This window comes from Peromyscus californicus, unplaced genomic scaffold (genome assembly GCF_007827085.1).
Source record: "Peromyscus californicus insignis strain IS unplaced genomic scaffold, ASM782708v3 Scaffold_16__1_contigs__length_79575227, whole genome shotgun sequence".
Lineage (NCBI taxonomy): Eukaryota > Metazoa > Chordata > Mammalia > Rodentia > Cricetidae > Peromyscus > Peromyscus californicus.
Genome location: NW_026294458.1, coordinates 58815300 through 58838348, shown reverse-complemented (window position 1 = coordinate 58838348; position 23049 = coordinate 58815300). Strand labels below are relative to the sequence as shown.

General features: G+C 36.7%; 1 protein-coding gene across 3 annotated transcripts in view; it reads right to left on the bottom strand.

Annotated features, from left to right (window-relative positions):
- Positions 1-23049, bottom strand: part of Usp25 (ubiquitin specific peptidase 25) — a 106519-nt gene that overhangs the window by 13742 nt on the left and 69728 nt on the right. For 2 of the 3 annotated variants that reach the window (XM_052741025.1, XM_052741023.1), the window contains 9 exons: positions 22695-22790; positions 21359-21520; positions 20569-20795; positions 18399-18469; positions 17243-17471; positions 15594-15794; positions 11503-11642; positions 6632-6745; positions 4485-4580 (listed from right to left, as the gene is read on the bottom strand). In XM_052741025.1, coding sequence (XP_052596985.1) covers positions 4485-4580; positions 6632-6745; positions 11503-11642; positions 15594-15794; positions 17243-17471; positions 18399-18469; positions 20569-20795; positions 21359-21520; positions 22695-22790 — 1336 coding nt within the window. The remainder of the gene's footprint in view (positions 1-4484; positions 4581-6631; positions 6746-11502; positions 11643-15593; positions 15795-17242; positions 17472-18398; positions 18470-20568; positions 20796-21358; positions 21521-22694; positions 22791-23049) is intronic. The other variant, XM_052741026.1, reaches the window with a different exon arrangement.

Sequence of the window (23049 nt, the reverse complement as noted above, 5' to 3'; positions counted from 1 at the left end):
CAATCATCATAACTTGAAACCTTTGACTGTGAACTTAGTAAGATGCTGCTCAATAATGAGTCTCTTACCATTATTCTCACATTGAGAATATATATACACATGGTCTATAGTCAACATGATAAAACCAGATATGAAATAAACAGCTATAATGGAAGTGATGAGGTATTTATTGGGGGAACAGTTTAATGACATAATGAAGAGATTATATTGAACATTTATTTAAAAGCTAGGATTTTGATAAGATAAATATATAAATATATTATCCATGTTCATCATAATTTGCAAATATCATTTGTAACAAAACATTTATGCATCTAAGAACAATGTAAAAAGTAAGATAAATATCAAGCAAAATTATGAAACCTTATTAAAAGTCATGGCAAAGGATGACAGATTGAAAAGTTATATCTGGTTCCTTTTTAAAATAATCTAAGTATCAAAACATAATTTCCAATTTCATCCTAAATTAACATATGAACATAATGCAAGTATCTCTCAAATTCTCTAAGGGTTCAAGGATGGAGATGGCATAGCAATTGATTCTAAAAATCATAAAAACTGAAAAAGTTTCATGAGATAATTTGATTTATAAAAACCCCCAAAATTAGCAAGTATTTTTTCTATAAAATGTCAAATATACCAATGGTACAAGAGGTAATATGTTCATTGCTTTAAATACACTAATAGAATAAAGAGACACAAAACAGTTTGGGTTACCATGGAGAAATATTATATGATAAAAATGGCATTTTAAGTCAGTATAAAATTAAAGATGGGTTAGACAAAATTTGTTTGGAAGTTTTAGATCTTTTCCATTTGAAGAAAATTAAAAATCCTATAATCTGAATTATGGATGAAAGCATGGAAGGAGAAGAATTAATGATTCGTATAATTTCAGAAGCAGTCATGCAGATTTCTTAGATCTATGAAAAAAGCCACTTATTAAAAGTCATATCCAAAATAAGTGTAAAATACAAATTATAAACAGCAAAATACAACTGGCAAACTATTGATGAATAAATTATCTTGTCTCACTTAACATGAACAAATAAAAATTTCCACAATATAAAAAAAAATGAACAAAGTCACCAGGCGTGCTATCACAGGCCTTTAATTCCAGCACTAGAGAAGCAGAGGAAGGCAGATCTTTATGAGCTCAAGGCCAGCCTGGTCTACAAAAGGAGTTATATGACAGCTACTAAGGCTGTTATACAGAGAAATCCTGTCTCAAAAAAACAAAGAAAAAAAAAAAGAACAAAGACAGTTATCATAAATACTAGCAGGCAAAACATTTCTGAAAAAATACTGATGCTCAGCAAAAAAATCAAACACATTTTAATCAAGGATTAAACTTTGTAATGCTCTATCATCAGACAATTGTCAATAAAGCTAAAAATCAATATATCTGTAGGAATATGACAGTTGTTTAACAGCACTTAAAATCTGCAAACATTTTGACTTCCCAATTTTACTCTCCTACATTTGTGTAAGTATTCAATGAGGAATGATGTTCATAACTGGAAGTAACCCAAATATCCAGAAACAAAACTCTCAATCAGAGCCTTATAACCAACATTTTCAATTAAGCTTTTTGTGACAGGTATTATCTAATAAGTTATTTCTAAATAAGTTCTTTATGTCCTTCAATTTTTAAGAGGCCTCAATGAAACAATGGCTCAGATAATTTAATATATTGTCCAAGATTGCAGAACTAAGTGAGAAATCTTATATTTAAAACTAGGCACCTGCTGACAGAGTCCTCCTGAGTACTAACTTCTTAAACTAGAACAGGAGTGAATTCTAGAAATGCTGAGATCCTAGTCCCATGGGCTCCTCAGTGTGTCACAGATGGACATAAATTCTCTAAGAAAATGTTTAAATCCATTTGTTAAGCCCAATAGAAAACAAAGAAAAAAAATAATGTGATAAGTGTATGACGTGTGGCCCACCATACTATGGGAAAATAAAGGAAGAAACCAAATGAAGAAACACAGCACACCCCTACTTTAAGTTAGAAATGTGTTGAGTATGTTTATGAATAGAAGAACTTGTAAAAATATGAGTAAGTTTAAGTGAATATGCCTATCTAACCAGAAAGAGACAGAGCAAACAGCTGGCAGAGAGTTGATGTGCCCTGTCAAACAGCCAGTGTGAAAAACCATTCATAGTCCGTGTTTTGATGTGTGCATTAGTTGTTTAAATGTCACTTTCTTTAAGAAGCTTTCTGGATACCAGCTCTGGTTTTTTAGTTTTTGTAATCTTTATTCACTTTTTTATTCATCAGTCTAATTTCAACTTAACCAAAGTTTGCTTCCCCACTAGAAAATAAGATTCATCCAGGAAGAAATTCAATCCATAGCTACATTAACTATATCCACTGGACGTAGGGCCATGCCTTATTAATTGTTATAACAATCAAGAGTCGAGAGGAAACAAAGATAATGGTACAGTCATGATGGAATGCCATTGTGTCTACATGTATGACACCCTGCAATCTACAAGTGCATTTAATGACATAGAATTCTAAGCATGTTGTGAATGCAGACACACTGAAAAGAACCAGGATTAGAGGGTTTCTAGAACATAAGGTTCAACACAGCACTAACACAGCACTAACAACAGAGGGTGATGGATGCATTTGGTAGAGGACTACTGGAAGGAGCAGAGAGATGGCGCCAGAGCACCTCAGGAGTTCCACTTCAGGACCTGATGGCTGCTTACATGGGCAGCTCTTCCTTCTGTGGTTATCTGTTGCGCTGGAACTTCCTACCACTGTACTTTAAAGCATTTTAATAAGCTAAAATAAATACATTTTACATATACTGAGTAACAAAGGTGCAGCACTGGTAATGGGCATTTGGGTGTAAAAGGGAGTGACTACATCATATCAGTTTCGGATGATTAATGTGAAGCAGTAATACCCCTATTAAGGACAATGTTCCATAATACAGAGGTTCACTTACCTCATAAAATCCTAAGGATACTACTGTAATAGGCACAGACAATAGTTTCCAAAAAATAATAATAATTTCTATCTTCCAAAGAAAATAAAAGCTATTCCCAGATTAATAATTGCAATAACCCCTTTGCTCCATCAGGTACATATACTTTCAGCAACTAGACTTTTACAACTGTCAATTACTTTTTATCCCTCTGATTTTAGTTTTTCTCATTGGAGCAATTTTAAACTTTCTTGGGAATCTTCTCTTTAAACAATTTCATTTAACGATTTTTTCCATTTAAAATGAAAACCAATCCTACCAAAAAAACCTGTCAACTTGAGAAGGAACCTGGCAGAATACCTTAGCCCCATCTGCCTGCCTATTAACTCGAAATTTCGCACTACAGACACAAAGTCGACTCCCTTGTTGAAGGGTCCCTGTGCAACTCTTTCTAAATCAGGGTCGAACCTTGCCAGTTCACTAACTCAAACCTAACTTGCATTCTTCATTTCTATTTATTGTAAGATGCAATTTCCATAGGATAATTTCCCATGATAATTCATAAGGTAATCATTGTCAAGCACATATATCATTTAAAAACAGGTTTGACTGTATGGTAAGCTGTCTTACCAGGTAAAGGCACGCGCTCTAAAGCCTGGCAATCTGAGTTCCACCCACAGAACTCATATGAAGATAGAAGAGAACAGATCCATAAAGTTGGTTTCTGAACTCTACATGTGTGCAATGATGTGTGTGTGCCCATACATATACACACTAACAGTAAATAACATAAAACTTGCTCATAAATAAGCCATAGTTTGGAGTACTTACTCGGGCCTAGAGTAAAAAAGTTTTCTCTCACAATCAAAAAGTTCCATAAATTCAACTTAAGAAAGGTTTTCCTGGTAATGTTCAAGACACAGAGAAAAACACCACAGTGTTCTCATCTTTCAAATAAAAAAAAAAATAACAAAACTTTGGAGAGCTCACATACTTAAAAGGGAAGGTGTGAGACAGTGAAAGAGAATTAACTCAATGGCCTCCTGTTCCTTGAGCTGACCAGAATAGAAAAAATTCAGAATAGAGAAAAAACAGCAAAGAACAAAAAGCAAAAGGTAATACATGAATAAATAATTTTCAGAAAACACCAAAGAATCGGTTAGTATCAAACAGAAAAATTAAAGCAAACAGAAAAATTAAAGGAAACATTTTTTAATACTGGCCAACCCACTGTCTGAACTCTAAGGAAGAAATAAACCATTACCAGAAGCAATTACACAGTCCCTGTTTCTGCTTTTCAAAATCCTTATTTCTTGATTAAATTACTAACAACAAATAAGACATACTATTGTAGTAAGTCAGATCAATTGTTCTGATTTTCTTTAATTATCTGCACTAAAAAAGAATTTTAAAATCTTACACACAAGCAGCTCCCAGAACACCAGGTTGTCATGATTCAGATAAGAAAACAGAAATCTGTTTAAAGAAACAAGATGCTGTAAAGCATTACATTTTTTAAAAAGATGAAAATGTTAGTAGTACCTTAAAGAACCCTGCTTCAGGACCACACCTGTCATACACACTTCTCGATTTACCTATCGCCATGATAATACCTTGCATACTGGGTGTCATCATGATCTGCCACAGAAATTGAAAGTAAGAGTTTCTGAATGGTTAACAGTAAAAAAACAAAAACCCACAACAAAGTGAAAGGAATTATTTACATGCAACTTTAAAACCCCTATTCTCTACTGTTTACAAATCAAAGGATGCATTTATAAAAGAGCGACTGTGTTCTGACGTACAAGCAGAAGCATCACTCAGTCATCTGTACAGTGGTACAGCTGGCTGACAGGATGCCTTTGTACAAACTGCAAAAAGGCATCCTCTCTAAAGTTGAGAATTGTAAAACGGCTCCCCCTTCTGGACGAATTAGAAAAGTGAATGCTTTTCCAAGAGACTGTTTAGGAAAAAGCACCAACTCTTAGTAAATGAATGAATGAACAGTACATTTGCTCAAAACTTGTGAGCCTGTGAAGAACTCCATTTGAATCCCTCTCCCGCTCCTGGGCTAGGAACCCCTGTACAACTGTACAACCTGCTTACTGTAAGCAACAGCGTTCCATCCATACAGCTTATCTTAAAAAGTCTAAGGCACATGCACTATTAAGCAAGGATGCCAACTACATCACAGCACACAATTCTGTCAGTAACAGAAGCTTTCCCACGAAAGACAGTGTTGAGTAACCACAATTCTTTCACAAATGCTGAAATTAGCTCACACTGAAAACAAGCAATTAGGTGCTCTACAATAAACTAGTACTGTTATTAAAATGATTGAGTTTGGGTAATTTTCAAGAGCAAACACGGAACAATGTAACACAGTACTATTAATACTATTTATAATATTTAAGTACTGTTGTTCTCAAACTGGCTCACTCTTGACTGTTTGTATTTAAAATACCTCTGAAGTTAAGTACTATTAAGCTGTCTTACTGCAATTTCGACCCTACCCTATGGTCATTATCTCCAATTCATCAAAACTTACTCGCACTTTGACTCTGGATTATCCATGGAGGGTTGCAGTGTGCCCACCACTCACTGTCTGCTTATACCAACCCTCAAATCTCCCTGCCAGTTGCCAGGTTTTAAATCTAGTCCTTCAGTAGACACACTTTCTCATATTGGCACAGTGATACCAATGCTTTATAACACTTGAAGTTTGATGATTATTCCTTACAAAATTGTAATTAAAACTCAGGAATACATTTTGGGGGAATAAATGATATTTGGAAAAAATATTTAACACACATTCAATTCTTATCCACTGATACAAACACTAAAACGTTGTGGTATCCAACAAATCTCTCTGCTCCTAAATCACTCCCACCTCCCTATCTCTGTCACTCTTCAAAAACTGCTTATCTGGCCCTCTCTCCAACACAGCAAAGAACCATTTAAAGAGTTTCAAGAGAAAATACAGAAAAGGGATGACAACACTCTAATGAACTAAAACATCTCAGTTTCAGTTGGATGAAAGAGAGCTTCATCATGAGAAACAAAAGCGCCTGAAGGTCGTTGGCACAACTAAGATGAGACAATCAGAAGAGAAGGGGGAAGACCGGGGGTGGGGTGGGGTGGAAAAGAAAGCCCTGCCAGGCACTCAGGGAAGCCCACCAGCCATCATATTAGCTGTTACAGACTGAGTCTAGAGCAGCAAAAACATCAATTGTCCATCTTGTAACCATGCTGTGGGGCTTTCTGTTCTGGTGGCAGGCAATGGTGGGCAAAGTATAAAATAAATTATACAAGTGAAACAGGTTAGGAAAAAAATCAATTACTTTTAAATGCGAAATGTTTATTATGCAGTCGAGTGAATCTTACTGCAGTCTGTCAGCCTGAGAGTAAACTGAAGTTATTTCTGGATAACGAAGTTCCAGAAACAAAATCATTCCTTCATCTGTTCTCTAAGCGCACCTCTTCATGTTACATTTAATTTCCGAGCTCTGTTAGTAACTGGTAAGTTTCACAGCACAGGAGGCGAAGCTGAATGTTACGCAGCAACGGACAGACATTAAGTGTGTGGCTGCAGGCATGCCTACGGTGATGCCTACGGTGATGCCTACGGTGATGCCTACGGCGATGCCTACGGGGTGAGTGCAAACGGTGCAGCACTGCAATAAAGGTACCTCGTCATCATACCCTCCCGCCTTTGACTCAGTCATGAACCGCCCTACACGAGGGAGCTCCACCTCTACAACTTCCTGCATAGAAGGTGGTGGACTGGTGGCATTTTCGGGTTTCTGCGGAAGAAAATCATTGGTATGCACATTAGGAAAGACAACAACGGACACATTCTCGTTACATGCACAGACTCATAATCTCTTTTAAAATATCCAGATTCACTAGATATAAAATGAAACCACTTACAGGTAAACATCAAAGGCAAATGTATTAATCAAATTATAATATAAACTGTAGCCTTTCTCTTTGCACTCCAAATGAAACGCTTAAAGTAGCTTTTCGAAAAATAAAAAAGACCAGCATCGCCTTTAACAGTAGTATTTAAAGCAGAGAAAAAAACAACCCTCGTTACTCCCCCAAAACGTTCCTACTAGTTCTATGAAAATGAGATTAGGACCTACTCTAACCCCAGGAGTTTGCAAGGGGAAAGCTTTCACACAGTCCTATTTAACCCACAGGTTTATAACTTGCACATCCTCTATATCCTAGTCAGCCGACATCAAAAGCGCTAAAAGTACTGAGGCAGCTGGCTTCAGTCACTGCCATCTGTACCAGAACGTTCTTTAGCAAAAAAAAAAAAAAAAAATAGTTCTAATTAAAATATGAATAACAATAACAAATAGTTATTTCTATTTGAGGTATAAGTAAATAATAGTGTTTTAAATATTTCCCATCATTATTCAAATAGACCTCAACAATGAAAACACAAGAATGGCTAAGAACAGTATTTCTTTTTTAAAAGAAATGTTTCTTTCTTTCTTTTTTTTTTTTTTTTTTTCAGTTTTTTCGAGACAGGGTTTCTCTGTTCAGCTTTGCGCCTTTCCTGGAACTCGCTCTGTAGACCAGGCTGGCATCGAACTCACAGAGATCTGCCTGCCTCTGCCTCCCGAGTGCTGGGATTAAAGGCGTGCGCCACCACCGCCCAGCACAAGGTGTTATTTTTATAATACACTTAGGGTGCTCTACTTATCTGAATACTCATCCTCTCAAAAGGAAATACCCACCCTGCACAGTTGTGGTGATCATGAGCTAATATTTAATTATCTAGTATTTAACAGCTGTTATAAATACCAGATATTGCCAAAATCATTGCATTATTCTATTAAATTACTTTGAATAATTTATATTGTAATACGTTTAAACCAGTCTTACTATCATACATATTTTATAGAGATGTGTTTGCTGTAATTAAGAATTATTAATACTTGTAGTATTTGAGAGATTATGCAAGGTTTCCATTCACAGAAGTGAAAGTAAGCCAGTAAGTTAGAATCCATGTTGGGACTTTCGTGATGAATTTCTTGCAAGCTAATCAATCTAAATGGCATCATTTTAAAGAATGGGGGCTGAAGAGATGGCTTAGCAGAAAAGAGCACATACGACCCCTGCAGAGAAACTGAGTTCAAGTCCCAGCACCCATGTCTGGCATCTCCCATTCACCTCTAGCTCAAACTCAAAGGGTCCAATGTGCTTTTCTGGATTCTGTGGGTATTTGCACTCTCATGGGCAAAAAAACCATATGTAGAGACTCACATACATGTAATTAAAAATGAAATGAACCTTAAAAAAATCATCAGAAAATACAAAGTTCAAGAAAATACCTACGGGGTCCCTGTAAAACAACTACCCGAGGGCAGAAACTTGAAGTAACAAGGACAAGGCCTCCTTTCCCCTGTTATGTGTCAAAGTGCAATGCTGATACTGATAAATGCTGGAAGGAGAGGTTTAACTGCTCAAATCAACCCAGATGGACTCAGAATAGTTTTCATATAAAAGTAGTTGAGGGTGCACGAAAGTAAAATAAATGCTTATTTTTCATTTTCTATTATTTCAAACCTCCTAGTGAACAAATTAACCAAACCAAAACAAGGGCTACAAAATTAAGAAGGTCCTCAGTTACCACAATAGAATTAATTAAAATAGCCCGAAACTCTCTGCCTGAATGATCTTGAAAAACGTTCTCATAGAAGGGAGTGATAAAGTCTCAGAGCTGTAGATTTTACTTCTGACTGGAAATATAATCCAGAGGAAACTGTGTCTTTAGGTTTCAGTTTTCTTTCTTTCAGTAAACCTGAAGAGACTGTGGAGTAAATGAGTAAGCTTTGTTTTTGTTTTGATAACAGGTATCAATTTTGAGCATTTACATTACACCCTCTTTAGTATAACAATTAAATACAGGGAATCTAGTCTAAGAAATCATGTAAAATGTGTAGAAACTTTTTATTATAATGGCCTGTTTATAATAATGTAAAAGTAGAAACAAATATACAATGGAATTGGGTAAGTACACAAAATTTCAATTATTGAGTGGAATAATATTCAGCAACTTTTTACTGAGTTTATAACATGAGAAACTATTTTTTTCTTAAGATTTTTTTTATTCATTTTACATACCAATCACAGATCCCCCCACTTTCCTCCTCCACCCTTCCTGAGACTTCCCTCCCAAACCACCTCCCAGTCCCTTCTCCTAAAAGGTAAGGCCTCCCATGGGGAATCAGCAGAGCCTGGTACATTCAGTTGAGGCAGGTCCAAGCTCCTCCCTCAGCATCAAGGCTGTGCGAGGTGTCCCACCATAGGTAGTGAGCTCCAAAAAGCCCGCTCATGCACCAGGGATGGATCCTAATCCTATTGCCAGGGGGCCCTTAAGCAGATACAGCTACACAACTGTCTGGCTTATGCAGAGGGCCTAGTCCAGTCCCATGGCCTTGTAAGTTTAGGTAAATAAAAGAAAAGAGGTAAGACATAAAACATCATGCTGCAACCATGCTGGCAATCTCGAAAGTCTAGTTTAAAACAAAAGGAGAAAAGCCCAAGTTGACAGTGACTGACCACCGGCGAACGACCAAAACCAGGCACAGTGATCCTTACTTGTCATCTGCTCTCCAGTCTTACATTTCCTAAAGTGTTCATTTAGAAATCAAAGCAATTCTCCTGCAAAGCAAGCTGCCTGGGCATTTGGAGAATGTCAATAGCTTCTGCAGTTCTTAGTTTTAGAGGGAGTCATGTCTACTCTACAAATGGAGCTTAAGGTACTGTGTATTTGTGAGACCCCTAGAGCCGAGATGAAGGACCAGCACCCCGATGCCTGCCATCAAAACCAGACAAAACAAATAAATCCCACGATAACTCCACAGTCACTTCAAATTTGCAGAAAGAAGGAAAACTGAAACTCAAGTAAAAAGTTTACCCGAGATTGTATGTCTAGTAAGAAGTGAAATTCATACACAAAAGTTAAAGAAACGCCTATCTAAAGCCTGAACTCTCTCACTGTGGTTTCTAATAGATGCTAAGTAGAAATGAGAAAATATAACAAGAAACGGTTGCCAGGTTCCTAAGCAATGATGCTGAGACCAAGAGCCACAAGCTGCTCAGACAGCCAACGCTTACAAGTTCTTCAACAAAGTTCAGATTTGAGACAATGGAGTCAACCGAAGCACTATTTAACAAGACAATCAATGTGGAAAACAATCAGTTTTCCCCCTCATACTCTCTTTTCTCTCTTCCTTTTTCAAGTAGATAAGAGGCAGTACATTGCTAATTTATAAGATGATGCCCACACCAAGACATCTAAGTCTTGCAAATTTATCTGATGATGTGTGTGAGCTAAAACATTTATGATTAGATGAACTAAAATGAAACATAATTCCACATTACACTAAAGTATGTTTTTGGTTTTCTAAGCCATGCTAAAAGCAAGACATACCTTAGCCTTTAATAACTCAAAGGGCCAATTTACAAAGACCTAAGTTAAAATTTTATAACTATGAAGGCGTTTTGCCACATCCACTGTCTGTCCTTGTTCCCAGGTTATTGTGATCTCTTTTTCAGACTCATGAAGCAAAATACTTTCCAAGAAAAGCTTAAGAGTTACCAGTCTTAAATTCATTTACAGATTCTAAGACATTTGTAGAACTTATAGTCATAAAATAAAATAGATTTAGATTAATTTTCTTATTAAAATGGCTGTAATATATTTTCAAGTTGGAAGTGAAAGTAAAATAAATTCTGGTTATTATTTAGTTCATTACAATACCTAATATAGCTAACAGAATGCCTTATTTACTGAAAATTTTGGTTAATGGAGGTCTTAATTTAGCAGGCTATTGCTGAGACTGACATGAAAATTTCTAAAGTACCTGATTTGCTTTAGTTCTCTACAAAGACGATCTTTACATCCTAAAGGAACTCCCATAAAGCCTGCATGGGGGCTGGTTATATTCACCTCTAAAACTGGGGTGGGGGTGACTACAGACATAGTGGTTTTTGCAGTACAAAATTGCCATGTGTTTTCCAAACTCATACTCACTGACAGAGTAACCCCATACTTCTGTGCTCAATTTGCTCCCATAAAACAAACTGTAAACTACACCACTCTAAGATGACAGTGACAATTTGTACCCAGAATACTCACAAACTGCACATCATATTCATTTTATAATAATACTCTCACTCCTTGTTAAACCCTTTCCATGGAACAATGACAACTCTCTTAAATTCTAATTATTCCAGGATTTGCAGATCACAGACTGGGGAAGAGGGGAACATGAAAACTGGCATTTAGCTTTATACTTCTCTTTAAATTCCAAGTCAAATGGCCAATTGGGTCTGTGACCGCTGAGTCTTCTTATTTTTCTGACAGGAAAATAGAGACTTAGGAGAGAATTGTATTGAAAATGTAAGCTGAGGAAGTGGCAGTCCAAGGTCCCAGATTATGTCATGGCGGAGCCAGAGCACGCCTTGACTCCCAGTCAGGGTGCTTTTCCATTACACTGTGGGAATGCTGTGTTCCAAGAGCCACCCGAAATGTTCTTACCGACTGCAAAACTGTCTCAGGACCTTTATCTTCATGCTCATGTGATGCTTTTGCAATCACTCGGATGGTTTCTTCTTTCCAGTGCTTTGAGAAGTCACTTCTTGATGGCTGCTCTAAATAGTCTGATCCTCCTGCTTGTGCTTCAAGAGAAAGGAATAATTATGTATCTACCATAGACCACAAGACTCTATATGAAGACGAAGAGCTTATTTCTAATTCAGAAGTTAGACAATAACCAAGTTAAGTTTGTGCTGTCAAATGTGAGCTTCAATGTATTGCAAGAACTTATCAACAAAAAGTCACCAGAAAGAAAAAAAAAAGCCACCCAATTAAATGTTTTCCCTTATAAAAGTTGCTGTGGTCATGGTGTCTCTTCACATCAATAGAATCCCTAAGACACTAATATTCTTTATTTAAATATCTTTATTGAAATGTCAGTATGTGGCTCCTTCATTGATTATTGAGAAAGCTTGCAAGGAGGAAAGAGAAAATCCCATTGCTAGAGTATTTGAACAGAGTTTCCTTCATTATCGCTACTAATCATTCGTAATCCTAGGGCACACCCAAGAGACTGACATGCCAGGTCTCTTTAAGATTCTAAAATACTATAGCAGATTAAACAAATTACTTACATTGAAAACTATGAAGACAAACAAGAAGGTGGCATAAGGACTAAATTTTCTCCACTAATAATGTGATAAACATCTGTCCTGAAATATTAGCCTTACTCAATTATGACATGTAAACTCCTCTGAAACAGAGCATACAGTATTAATCTACATTCTGCCACATGGCATTACTTCTCTTTCATCTTGCACCTCCTGTTTCCTTTCCATGTCTTCACACAGTGTAAAGGAATATTCTGCATGTATTTAAATTAAAATAACGTTACCGTGGACTTGGGCTAACACCTGTAACTCCAGCACTGAGAAGAAGAGGAAAGAGGACTGCTTGAGAGTCCTGGGTAAAGGTTCTTCACAACTGAAAATAATTTAGGCAGGCTCTAGAGTGTGCTCTTTACAAATCTCCTGATAATTCTGAGGCATACAGTTTACTCCTCATAGCTCTAGACTTTTATCTAAGCCAGGATCCGAAAGCAGGGAAGAGCATTTCCTGAAGTACTAATGCATTGATTTTATTCTTAGTCCACAAAAGTATCTGATTCCTCATGACACGGGTAGTATAGTCAGATTCAAAGTGAAGCAGAACAAGAAACTAATTTATAGGTAGAAAATGTTGTCAAAGTGCTTAGCAAATATATCACAAGGTTTCATAAATTTATGTAAATGTAACAGGAAAAAAATCCTCTCTGGCTGGACTTTTCTATAACATCAGGCTTACAGGTTCAAAATAAGGGAAGAAGAATAAGATCTGGTAGAAAGTAAATGTCAATGGTATTGTCCTGTTCTCATACAGCAGGGACTAGGTGGTATCCTTTTTATATCTACATCATTAGTTTAATGAACACTATATAGTGTATGACCTTTGAATGCTTTCCAAATTTAATTTTTCTTCGTGGAAATTTCAATACTGGCTTTGCTAGTTTTCATCCTTAGTAAAAGACAATGGCAATTTTTAAAAATTACTCTTTGATAATTTAAGACATGAATATAATGTATTTAAATCTTTTCCAACCCATCTCCCAACTCTTCCCTTTTCTTAACCCACTATGTCCAATTAGTGCTGTCCAAAGCGCATGGGCATTGAGTTCCATCCACTAGAGAATGGACGGCATCCCGCAAACTGCCAAATCTTAAAATACAACAAAGTTATGCCCCTTTCGGTTACAGAATAACTTGAAGTTTAACTCAACGTCATACAGTTGAGTTTAGAGACCCAGAAATACAAAGACTCAAGAGTTCCACAATTGTTTGCCCACAGCCAGCGTAACACTGCTCTCTCAAGGCTGTGTCTAGGGAGTGCTTGACTACATTCTTAGAATGGAGAAGATGGTCTCTCTCTAGGAATTCTCTTTATCTCTGTCAGCGTGCATGTGGTAAGTATGGGTCCCAGGAAGTCAAGGTAATAAATCTCTTCTTTTCCCTTGTGTATCACCGGTTCTTTGATTACTTTTCTAGGACTGGTTAGCTAGTCCCTTGTCTTGCCCCCTTCACCCTGTTCTTCATAGCTCTCACATGTAGGGCACTTTCCTACAATAGTGACATTGCTATCAGTATTTATGACTTTGGCCATTTTTTAAGATCCTTTGACTATCCCAAAGACTTTATGAATCCTTTCAAGATCACTCCAATCTATTTTCACTGCCAAGTTTTTTATAACTCATCTTAGGTTGTACTTAATTTTAATTTGCTTATTTTTTTTTTTAAATTTTTTAAGATTTATTTATTCATAATGTGAGTGCTCTATCTGCACATACACCTTTATACCAGAAGAGGGCATCAGATCCCATTACAGATGGTTGTGAGCCACCATGTGGGTGCTGGGAATTGAACCCGGGTCCTCTGGAAGAGCAGTCAGCACTCTTAACCACAGAGCCATCTCTCCAGCCCTTAATTTGCTTATTAATGCGATTTATGTCAAGATTTTTTATGAGTCTTTCATTGATCCTTAAAAATGTTTTCCATAAACCATTTCTTCTGCCTGGATGCATTTCATTCCCAAAATAATCCTGCCTACAAGTTTCAAGATACAAATCAGCTGGCTTATCTTGTAAAATGTGTTTATTGATGGGCAGAACTCTCCCAAGTTTGTATATTGAGTCCACAGTTCATTTATAGAAGGTTATAGACATTACATTTAATCTATTATAATATAATAGATTATAGGTTTATCTTGATTTCCTGAGAAATTAAAATACCTGAAATATATAAATATTTATGTCAGTTGTTTTAGTCTAACCAGAGAAAGTGGTTCTGGATGACACTCAGTCAAAATTATTTAATGTTATCCATAAAGATTTTTGAAATCACATTTCTACATACAAGAAAACCTTGGCCCCAAGAACTATAATAGATTTGAATGTGTTCAACAAACAGTTCTTCTTACTCTTAGGTGCTTAATAGTCAGAAGCTCTTGGACTGAGTTAGACCAGTGTCTGGCCAGATTCTTTTCTTGGCCATTAGTGTGCTAAGCTCACTCTTCTGTCAGCCATTTTTCTCGCTGTATGGTGAAAAGAAACTGGAACACACAGGAGAACACTTTCTTGGCAAATTTCTGTTAAGTCCTAAGTATAAAGCTTAAGATACCTGTAAGAAATCTTCCAGAAAGAGATGCACTGTCTAATTGTAAGTAGCCTAGGACTGTCTCTACCCTGTCCTTGATAAGGACATGGGACATATTAGTCCCAATCAGGAAATAGTTACATACAGAGGGAATTAACATCTTTTAAATTCTCTCCTTCCTTGCTATGCATGCTTTAAGCAGGCTCAATTCTAGTTTTTTAGTAAAAATCACCTCTGTCATCATAGGAAGTTCTTACTAGAATTATTTTATCTTTTGTAAAAACTGGGTATTGATCACATTACCCTCCTACTGAGCTATGTTCCCAACCCTATTTTGTAATCTCAATTTAAAAAATAAAAGAACCCAAATTAACATTGCTATCCCAGTATTATGAAGTAAATATGGGTATTTTAGTACTGTCTATTGAGAGTTCTTTCTTAATAGACCCAGTAAGTCCATTTATATCGTTCCTAATCACAACTATTCCTATTCCTGCCAAGAGGACAGCCACTGGCTCAAAGCAGGCAGAGGAATCTGAGCAATTATCTTGAAAAGGGTAATGATGTGCAGTGCTGTCTGCCAAGGAACAAGGAAGCTCTGACCTGTGGGCACAGCGAATGCTAAACCTTCACTAAATTCTATTGCCACTTTTTACACGATCGTAGTTACATTTCATGCTTTGATTTCTTATACATGTGCCAGTTTTCATGGCCTATATACCATTTTTAGCTTGGAAAAATCATTTTAAATACTTAGTTTTGACTAAAAATTTTTGTCTTTTAAAAGAAAAAATGGGTATCGAGCACATGGCCCAACTACTGAGCATATCCGTGAGCATATCTTATAATAAAACACAACAGTATTCAATGTTATAACTTGATAATAAAGTACAATGCAAATGGACAAACCTGTAGCTGCAGAACACTCCGCCTCCCTCAGCTTTTGAGCAGCCAAAAGCTTCTCTTGCAATGCTCTCTGGGCGAGCTGGGTATCCCATTCTTCCAGTTCTTTCTCAAACCGCTGGTTGTCCTCCTCAACGAAATCTCGCAAATCTGGTGGCAACGTTTCTATGCCAACAAGGGCCTGCCCAGTCTCTTTATTAAACTCCTCTGCAAATCATATTTCAAAAACTACTATAAAATTAAGAATTAAAGGAAAAATGCAAAGCTCAAAATAGAATGCATTTCAAATGGAATATAAACTATAGACTATTAGTTATTACATGTAGTTATAGCAAACAATATTACCCGCACTTTCTTTGAAAGTCAAAAAGTGCTCAAACAATGGCATGATTATTTGAAAATGACCTAAGGGATTTGACAATAACACAAACTTCTAGAGTCTCAAGAGTAACGATGAGACACAATATAGGATTAAAATCTTTTGTGACTCTAACACTGATGTAATATCATTTTTGCTGATATAAGAAATCATCCAATCTCCGATTATGCAGGAAGTAGCCTTTTCATAGAAGTAAGAAGCAATCCATGACTTTGTTAGGCTCTACCTACATAGAACAGAAACTGTTTTTCATGTTAAAGAGTTAACTCTAACACAAAAACATGTAAACTTATGAAGCTTACCAATGCAGCAAGATGTTCTGAAACAATGTGTAACTACTACTTAAATAGTCAACTCACACTATACATAAAATATAAACTCTATCTAGTTAGAAACGGACAGCCTGGTCAGGGGATACAGCAGGAAGTTGACTGAATCTCTTCAGAACCTTTAATGGGTGCTTTCTTTATGCAAAGCCCATACTAGAGTAACAGATATGAGAAGACTCCCAGGGACTTGGGCTCTGAGCCAAGCAGATTACAGTGTGCAAGGCTAGCCACACACACAACTGTCCAATAGAAGAAATCTGTTTGAGACCACGTGAACAAATGGTTTGGGAAAGTTACAAAAAACTTTGCAAGAGGAGATGATGTGAAGTTCAAATGTCAGTAAAGTATCTAAATTTCAAAATGGGCAGTGGTAAGTGAAACTGGAGGAAATGTCCAAGCCAGAAAACACAAGCCTTCTGTGCTAGGCTGTGCTGTCAAATGTCAGCTAATGTGTTGATGCAGTAACTAAAGAGCTCTCATCTATGGAGGAAAACAGATTTCCATTTACTATTTAGCTCTGAGGACAATATGACTGCCTGGGTCCCATTACCGAAGTCTAGCTTAAGGTTATATTACTTCCTCAATCCAGCTTCTCACTTCTGTCACCAAGGAATACTTCTTATCATATTCTCCACCCTCTGCGGGAATTCATCACACAGCCAAACAGTCACAGCAAGTTCTTTATTCAAATATCCGTCACCCTGGGGCTTAGCAGTTGAAAGCACTTGCTGTTCCTGAGGACCTGGGTACAGTCCCCAGCATCCACATGGTGGCTCACAGCGACCGTCTGTAACTCCAGTTCTAGGGGATCCACTCTATCTTCTGGTGGGCACACAGACACCAGGCTTTGACACAGTGCCCTTTCATACATGCAGGTAAAACACTCCTACATAGAAATAAACATGTAATCTCTAAGTAATAGTAACAGTGATGATATAGCATCTTACCTTGTATTAAGAACTGTGCCTTGTCATTTATGTACATTAAACAGTATGCACTGGCATTTCTATAACCACCAAAGGAGTCCCTTACTAGTTCCTCCCATGATGACTTGGTCACGGCAATATCATTGTATTTCATCCATCTGCTTTCACGATGGTCAAAAATGTATGCCCAGTAGTGCCCGGCATTAGCCTGGCCTTCGTGAACTAGGACAGCATGGAGCCGATAAGGGACCTAACATGGAAAGAAAAACAAAGTTGAACTTCAAGTGTACAGTCTTTTATACTATATTCCAAGGAAATCTGAAAACTGCCTATTTGAGGAAAACTGGGTGGATGGGGCACATTTTCTAAATAGTATTAAAGTTTTTGAGGAAAACAACAGAACAAACAATCATGCACATTATCTGGGGGCAGGATCTACGGAAGTTAAATGAAGTAAAATATATCTAAAACGTGTAAGGAACCGAAAATGTGCCCATGTGTGCTAGTGGGGGGCCTACTTTCCATGTAGCCCTCCTTGGCCTGGAACCCACAGAGAGCCATGTGCCTCAACATCCTGGGTGCTGGCTTTAAAGGTGTGTGCTACAACTCCTAGCTAGAAGTTAAAGTTTAACTGAGCTTCAGAGTTCTCCTAAAATTATGTATCTTGAAATGGTCATGCTTTCTCCCAACGGACATAATTTTTTTAATCAAGAGGTTTGGAAAATGGTTTGTAATTTTTTTTTTTTGTAACGTAAGCTAGGTACAGCATGAAGGAAATGCGTTAAAAATGTTATCAGAAATTCTCTCCCATTAGTTTATACTATAATACCAAATATACTGAATATTATAATAAAATATCTCCCAGTTGTATGACAAAACATGTAACGGGAATTAGTATACGATAAACAAGATGGACGTGAGAGGACGGAAGGATAGCCCAACAGTCAAAAGCACTGGTTGCTCCTCCAGAGGACCTGAGTTTTTTTCTCAGCACACATGTCCAGCAGTTCACAACTGTAACTCCAGCTCTAAAGTTATCCAACACCTTTGGCCTCCAAAGGCACCCAAATACACACAAACAAACACATAATTAAAAACGAATCTTTAAAAACAGTATAAAGATGAGTTAATGTATGTCAACAGTTCTGACAATGATGGTAGGTCAGCATTCACTTACTTGGATCATGGATTTGTCAGAGTACATAAGTTCAATGGTTCGATGGATTCTGGATATGCTTTCCTGTAGATCTACAAACAGAAGATGTGACTTAATGGATGACAAATGTCACGTGGGTTTCTACTGAGAGTAAGAAGAGAGGGACCGAGGTTCTCTTGTAATTACACTAGAGAAGAAGAAAAGTTTCCTAAACTATTCTTTAAGATGTTACCATTGGAGTCTGTGTGAAGTGAGATGCTATTCAGCACAGAGATAAAGTTAAAAATACAGAAATAGGACTCATCTAGGAAGTATGCAGAGACCAGGCAATCAAACCACACTCAAACCTCCAGGAAGCTTTCAAGGAACGTTACCACTCACCACCCCATACATAGCACCGGAGACTACTCCAGAGTAAAATACCCCCAGGGTTTGGAAATATCCTGAGTGTATCCTCTCATACAGAACTATTTTAAAACATAGTCATAATTTTAAAACCTACACTGTACCTTAGCTGAAAAATGTTACCTTAAAAAAATACTCTATTGAAGACTATTATGTGTATATGTATGATGTATACACATATATCATATATATATACATATACATATATATATGTATATATATATATATATATATATATATATATATATATATATATATAGTAGGCCAACACTGTTTGTAGTTAACACATGGATATTACATTGTTTCTGTATGTCGGGATACTATACAGCAATTTAAAAATCAAAAATAGAAATTAAAGACAGAAAACAAGTATGTGGAGTAAATGAGTCCTTCCTGACCCACAGCATGGTATCCACAAGATCTTATGACATGAATGTCCTCAAGCTCGTCTATCTAAAATGACAAAGAGTAAACTCATCATCCTTTCTTCCTCTTCCAGGTAGGGAACACCAATTTGTCTTTTCAAATGTTTATTTAGTTATTTATGCTACTGTGAACTAAAGGGACCAATGCTTTCTCTCTCATGCCTGCAGTCATTAATCTCCATGTGTACTGTCACTGAATAGTATTTCAGAAACTTTCATTTCTTTTGTCCCTTGATGCAGTACCTTTCTGTCAAAAGTTTATCAGCGTCCACCATCTGCCATGTCCAGAAGGAAATTATCCAACACTTTCTACAGTATTCAATAAACACGATGCTTAATTAATTTTAGCAAATTCTAATATTAAAATTATTTTATATGATATTACAATATTAAGACAAACCCTCTAGTTACTAAGGCTAACAGTACAATTATTTGCTCTATTAAACTGTGACTATTTACTTATCCATAAGAGTCAGTTTGACTACTTATAAGACAATTAGGCTGTTTAATGTAATTTTCATCCTTTTAATATAAAATAATACTTTAGAGTTAGTAGGGTATATTTCGACAAGCAAAAATATATATATATACTATAGTCCACCATGAAATATTATTTTGTTAGAATTAAAGAGTATATTTTAACCAAAAAATAAAGAGATGAGTTCAAAGTTTCTTTTAAGAAAGACAGGTAACTCAGCAGTACAGTATGTATGTGTTCATGCACAAATACTCCCACACATAAAACCCTTATTTTTTTATTTGGCTGCATATGCCCTGAAAATCGTACTTATTGGCACTGGGATCATGGATCATTTCTGCAAATCTGTTAGACCAGATTTAAAAATTAAAATTCTAAGGCTCAGCATCTCTAGCATGAATAAACCTCCAGGTTCAATCTCAAGTACAATTTAGAAAAAAAGCAAACAAAAATGAAAAAAAAGGTGCAAACAGGTTTACTCGAGGCAAATTCTTACACCTAAAGACAGTTATCCCCTTTCCATTATGCGAACATCAGAAAGTAGAAAACTTCAGTACAAATTCTGAGGCTCTGTGACATTTCACCAATGGAGTAGCTGTGAATGCCAGTTTGATATAAATTTAGAACACTAGACTGCAAATCAGACCATCTGTTATATCATTAATCAGCTAAGTAATCTGAGGAAACCCTTTGGTCCCTGTGAATCTGACACTCACAGCATAAACTGGAGAGCCAGATCAGTTTTTCTCACATAAAATCCTCTCAGAAAAGATTGAAAAAAAAAAAAAATACTAGTGTTTAAGTATGAAATCCAGAAGTGCTTTTCCTATCAGTGTCCGACGTCATCTGAAGTGAGAGGAGCCCACTATGAGAAGCTTCTTACCTCGTGTGTCATTTTCTATTTCTGTCCTCCAGCGATGTAAACAGTTCTCCAGCACAGACAGTTCCTCTTCTGTTATGTGTCTTGGTGCCGGATGCATGGGCAAATCTGGAGGTATCCGAGACTGAGTGAAGGGTTTGTGTATCACTGTCCTCAAGGACAGGGCAGCACCTGATGCAGGTGATGAGCTGGGCAGTTCTGAAGCAGGGGCTCCCTGCTGTTCTGTTGTGCTGTATTTTCAAAGAATACACTACTGATTAAACTTCCAAACTGAAACACTGGGGCAGACTAGGCCAAATACATAGACAGCATCAGAGCCTCTTGTAACTTCTAGAGGAAACGATCTTAAGAAACAGATCTAATATCCTGATGAAACACTTAGTACCTGAGGACTAAAGCCTCATAAAGATGAAATTGTGACTTTAAAGTAAGATTTATCTTTCTGTTTTTAAATGGGAAATCTAATGCATGCTCTAATTAAAGAACTCTTGCTAATACCAACTTACATTAACAGAAACAAATTCTACTCTAATAGAACTGTTTCACATATCATAAAAGGTTCAAAAACTACAGACCAAAACATTGCAAAGTATAATCCTGAACAGAAAAAAATTTATGAAAATTTCAATCAATAACCATTGAACTACTGAAATAATAAAGAATAATCTTCTAAGTGAATCTACCTTTTTAGAAGGTTTGTTGAAGTTAATCACAATACGAACATTTTATAAAATGCTGCTTGAATGCATTAAGGATACAGGCCACAGTAGCATACTGTACTGGGAAACGTTACCTTGGTAAAGACTGTGATGGTATGGAGCCACTAGTTGAGGAACTAGCATCGATATCATCAACAGGAGAGGTGCAAACAGGTTTACTCGAGGCAAATTCCAATGCATACTGTAGAACATCTACCAAGGGGAATCTTTTGGGACCGGAACCATAGCTTAAATATCTGTTAATAAAATATATCATTGTTTTATCTATGTTGTCAGCATATTTGGTTTTTGATATAGGACTTATAAAATGAAACAAGACAATAAATCAGAAATGAAACTTGCTTGCTTTCTAAGGAAGAAGATGAAACTGAATATACATTAAAGAAATGCACTCAACGTTCTTAAAGGAAGGACAGCAAAGCTGATCAAGACGGAAAGCCGTGAGTATGGATGCACCTAAGATGCTGTTCTAAACAGTGGATCAGTGGGAAGACGCTGTTCTAAACTGTGGATCAGTGGGAAGACGCTGTTCTAAACTGTGGATCAGTGGGAAGACGCTGTTCTAAACTGTGGATCAGTGGGAAGACGCTGTTCTAAACTGTGGATCAGTGGGAAGACAAACTGATGGACCATCTGCAAATGATCTCTTCCCTGAATCCTACACTGGCCTCAGCATCAAGGTAGTTACTTTTACCATTGTTTACCTTGTGAGCACTTTTCACATGTACTGGAACCTTTAAGAATAAAACCCACTGGAAATAGGATATATTCGCACTCAACATTTTATGTTATTAATGTGAAGATTAAAAGCAAATGAGAGGAACTCGGGAAAAAGTAGTAGGTCACCAAGTGGACTTACTCCAAGTGCATTTCAGCCAGTAGACTTATCTGGGTACACAACACCCACATTCTACATGTTATGGGGTTTCCTAAGAAGCAATGCAGTCCTGTGGATGTGAGAACATCTGCACACACAGCTCCTCCCTTAGGGTACTTGGTAGCACTGGCTCCAGTTCCACTCCTAGGAGCTGCCTGACCTCCCCTCATGGCAATCTTATTCCTGAGTGAGTTTGCTCTATGAAGCTTGGGAGGCCCATGAGGCTAGAGTTTAAATCTTCTCATTCAGCTGCCATTCCATACAACACAAATCTCGTGCTCTGTGCTAGACTCCCTCAGTTCCCCTTACAGCACCAGAGGAAAAGCTGAATATCACATATTTAATTTCAATTTCCAAAAGAATCATCTAAAGCCTATTAAAGATGCAAACTAGTTTCTAAAACATTTAATCGAAATTTAAATCCAGAATGATTATGACTACCACTGTGAATTTTCCAAAGCATATTTAAAATAAAGTCTAGGTAGTCACCAAACACATGCTTTCCCATCATAATTTCATGAAAGTTACAATACCTCTCTAATCTCTGTTGTAACACTGTGAGGTAATCCTTAAGTCTTTTGATCTCTTCACGTTTAATTCTTGTTATTTCTCTGTTTCTGTGCATATACCTATCAAGGAAAGAAATTAGTGATCATTAGTATTTCCAAATATTTCAGAAACAGAGTACTAAGTCTAATTATCACTACAAAAGATCAATTGAAATTTTATAAGATATCATATGTAAAACACAAACATATTTTAAAATCCTAATATGCATGTGTAACCATATATTCATAAGAGAAAATGAACACAGTCCCTTGACAAATAGTAAGTTACCATGAATCAGTAAAGCTTCGATTGAAAGGAATAACATTTTCTCTACATAGT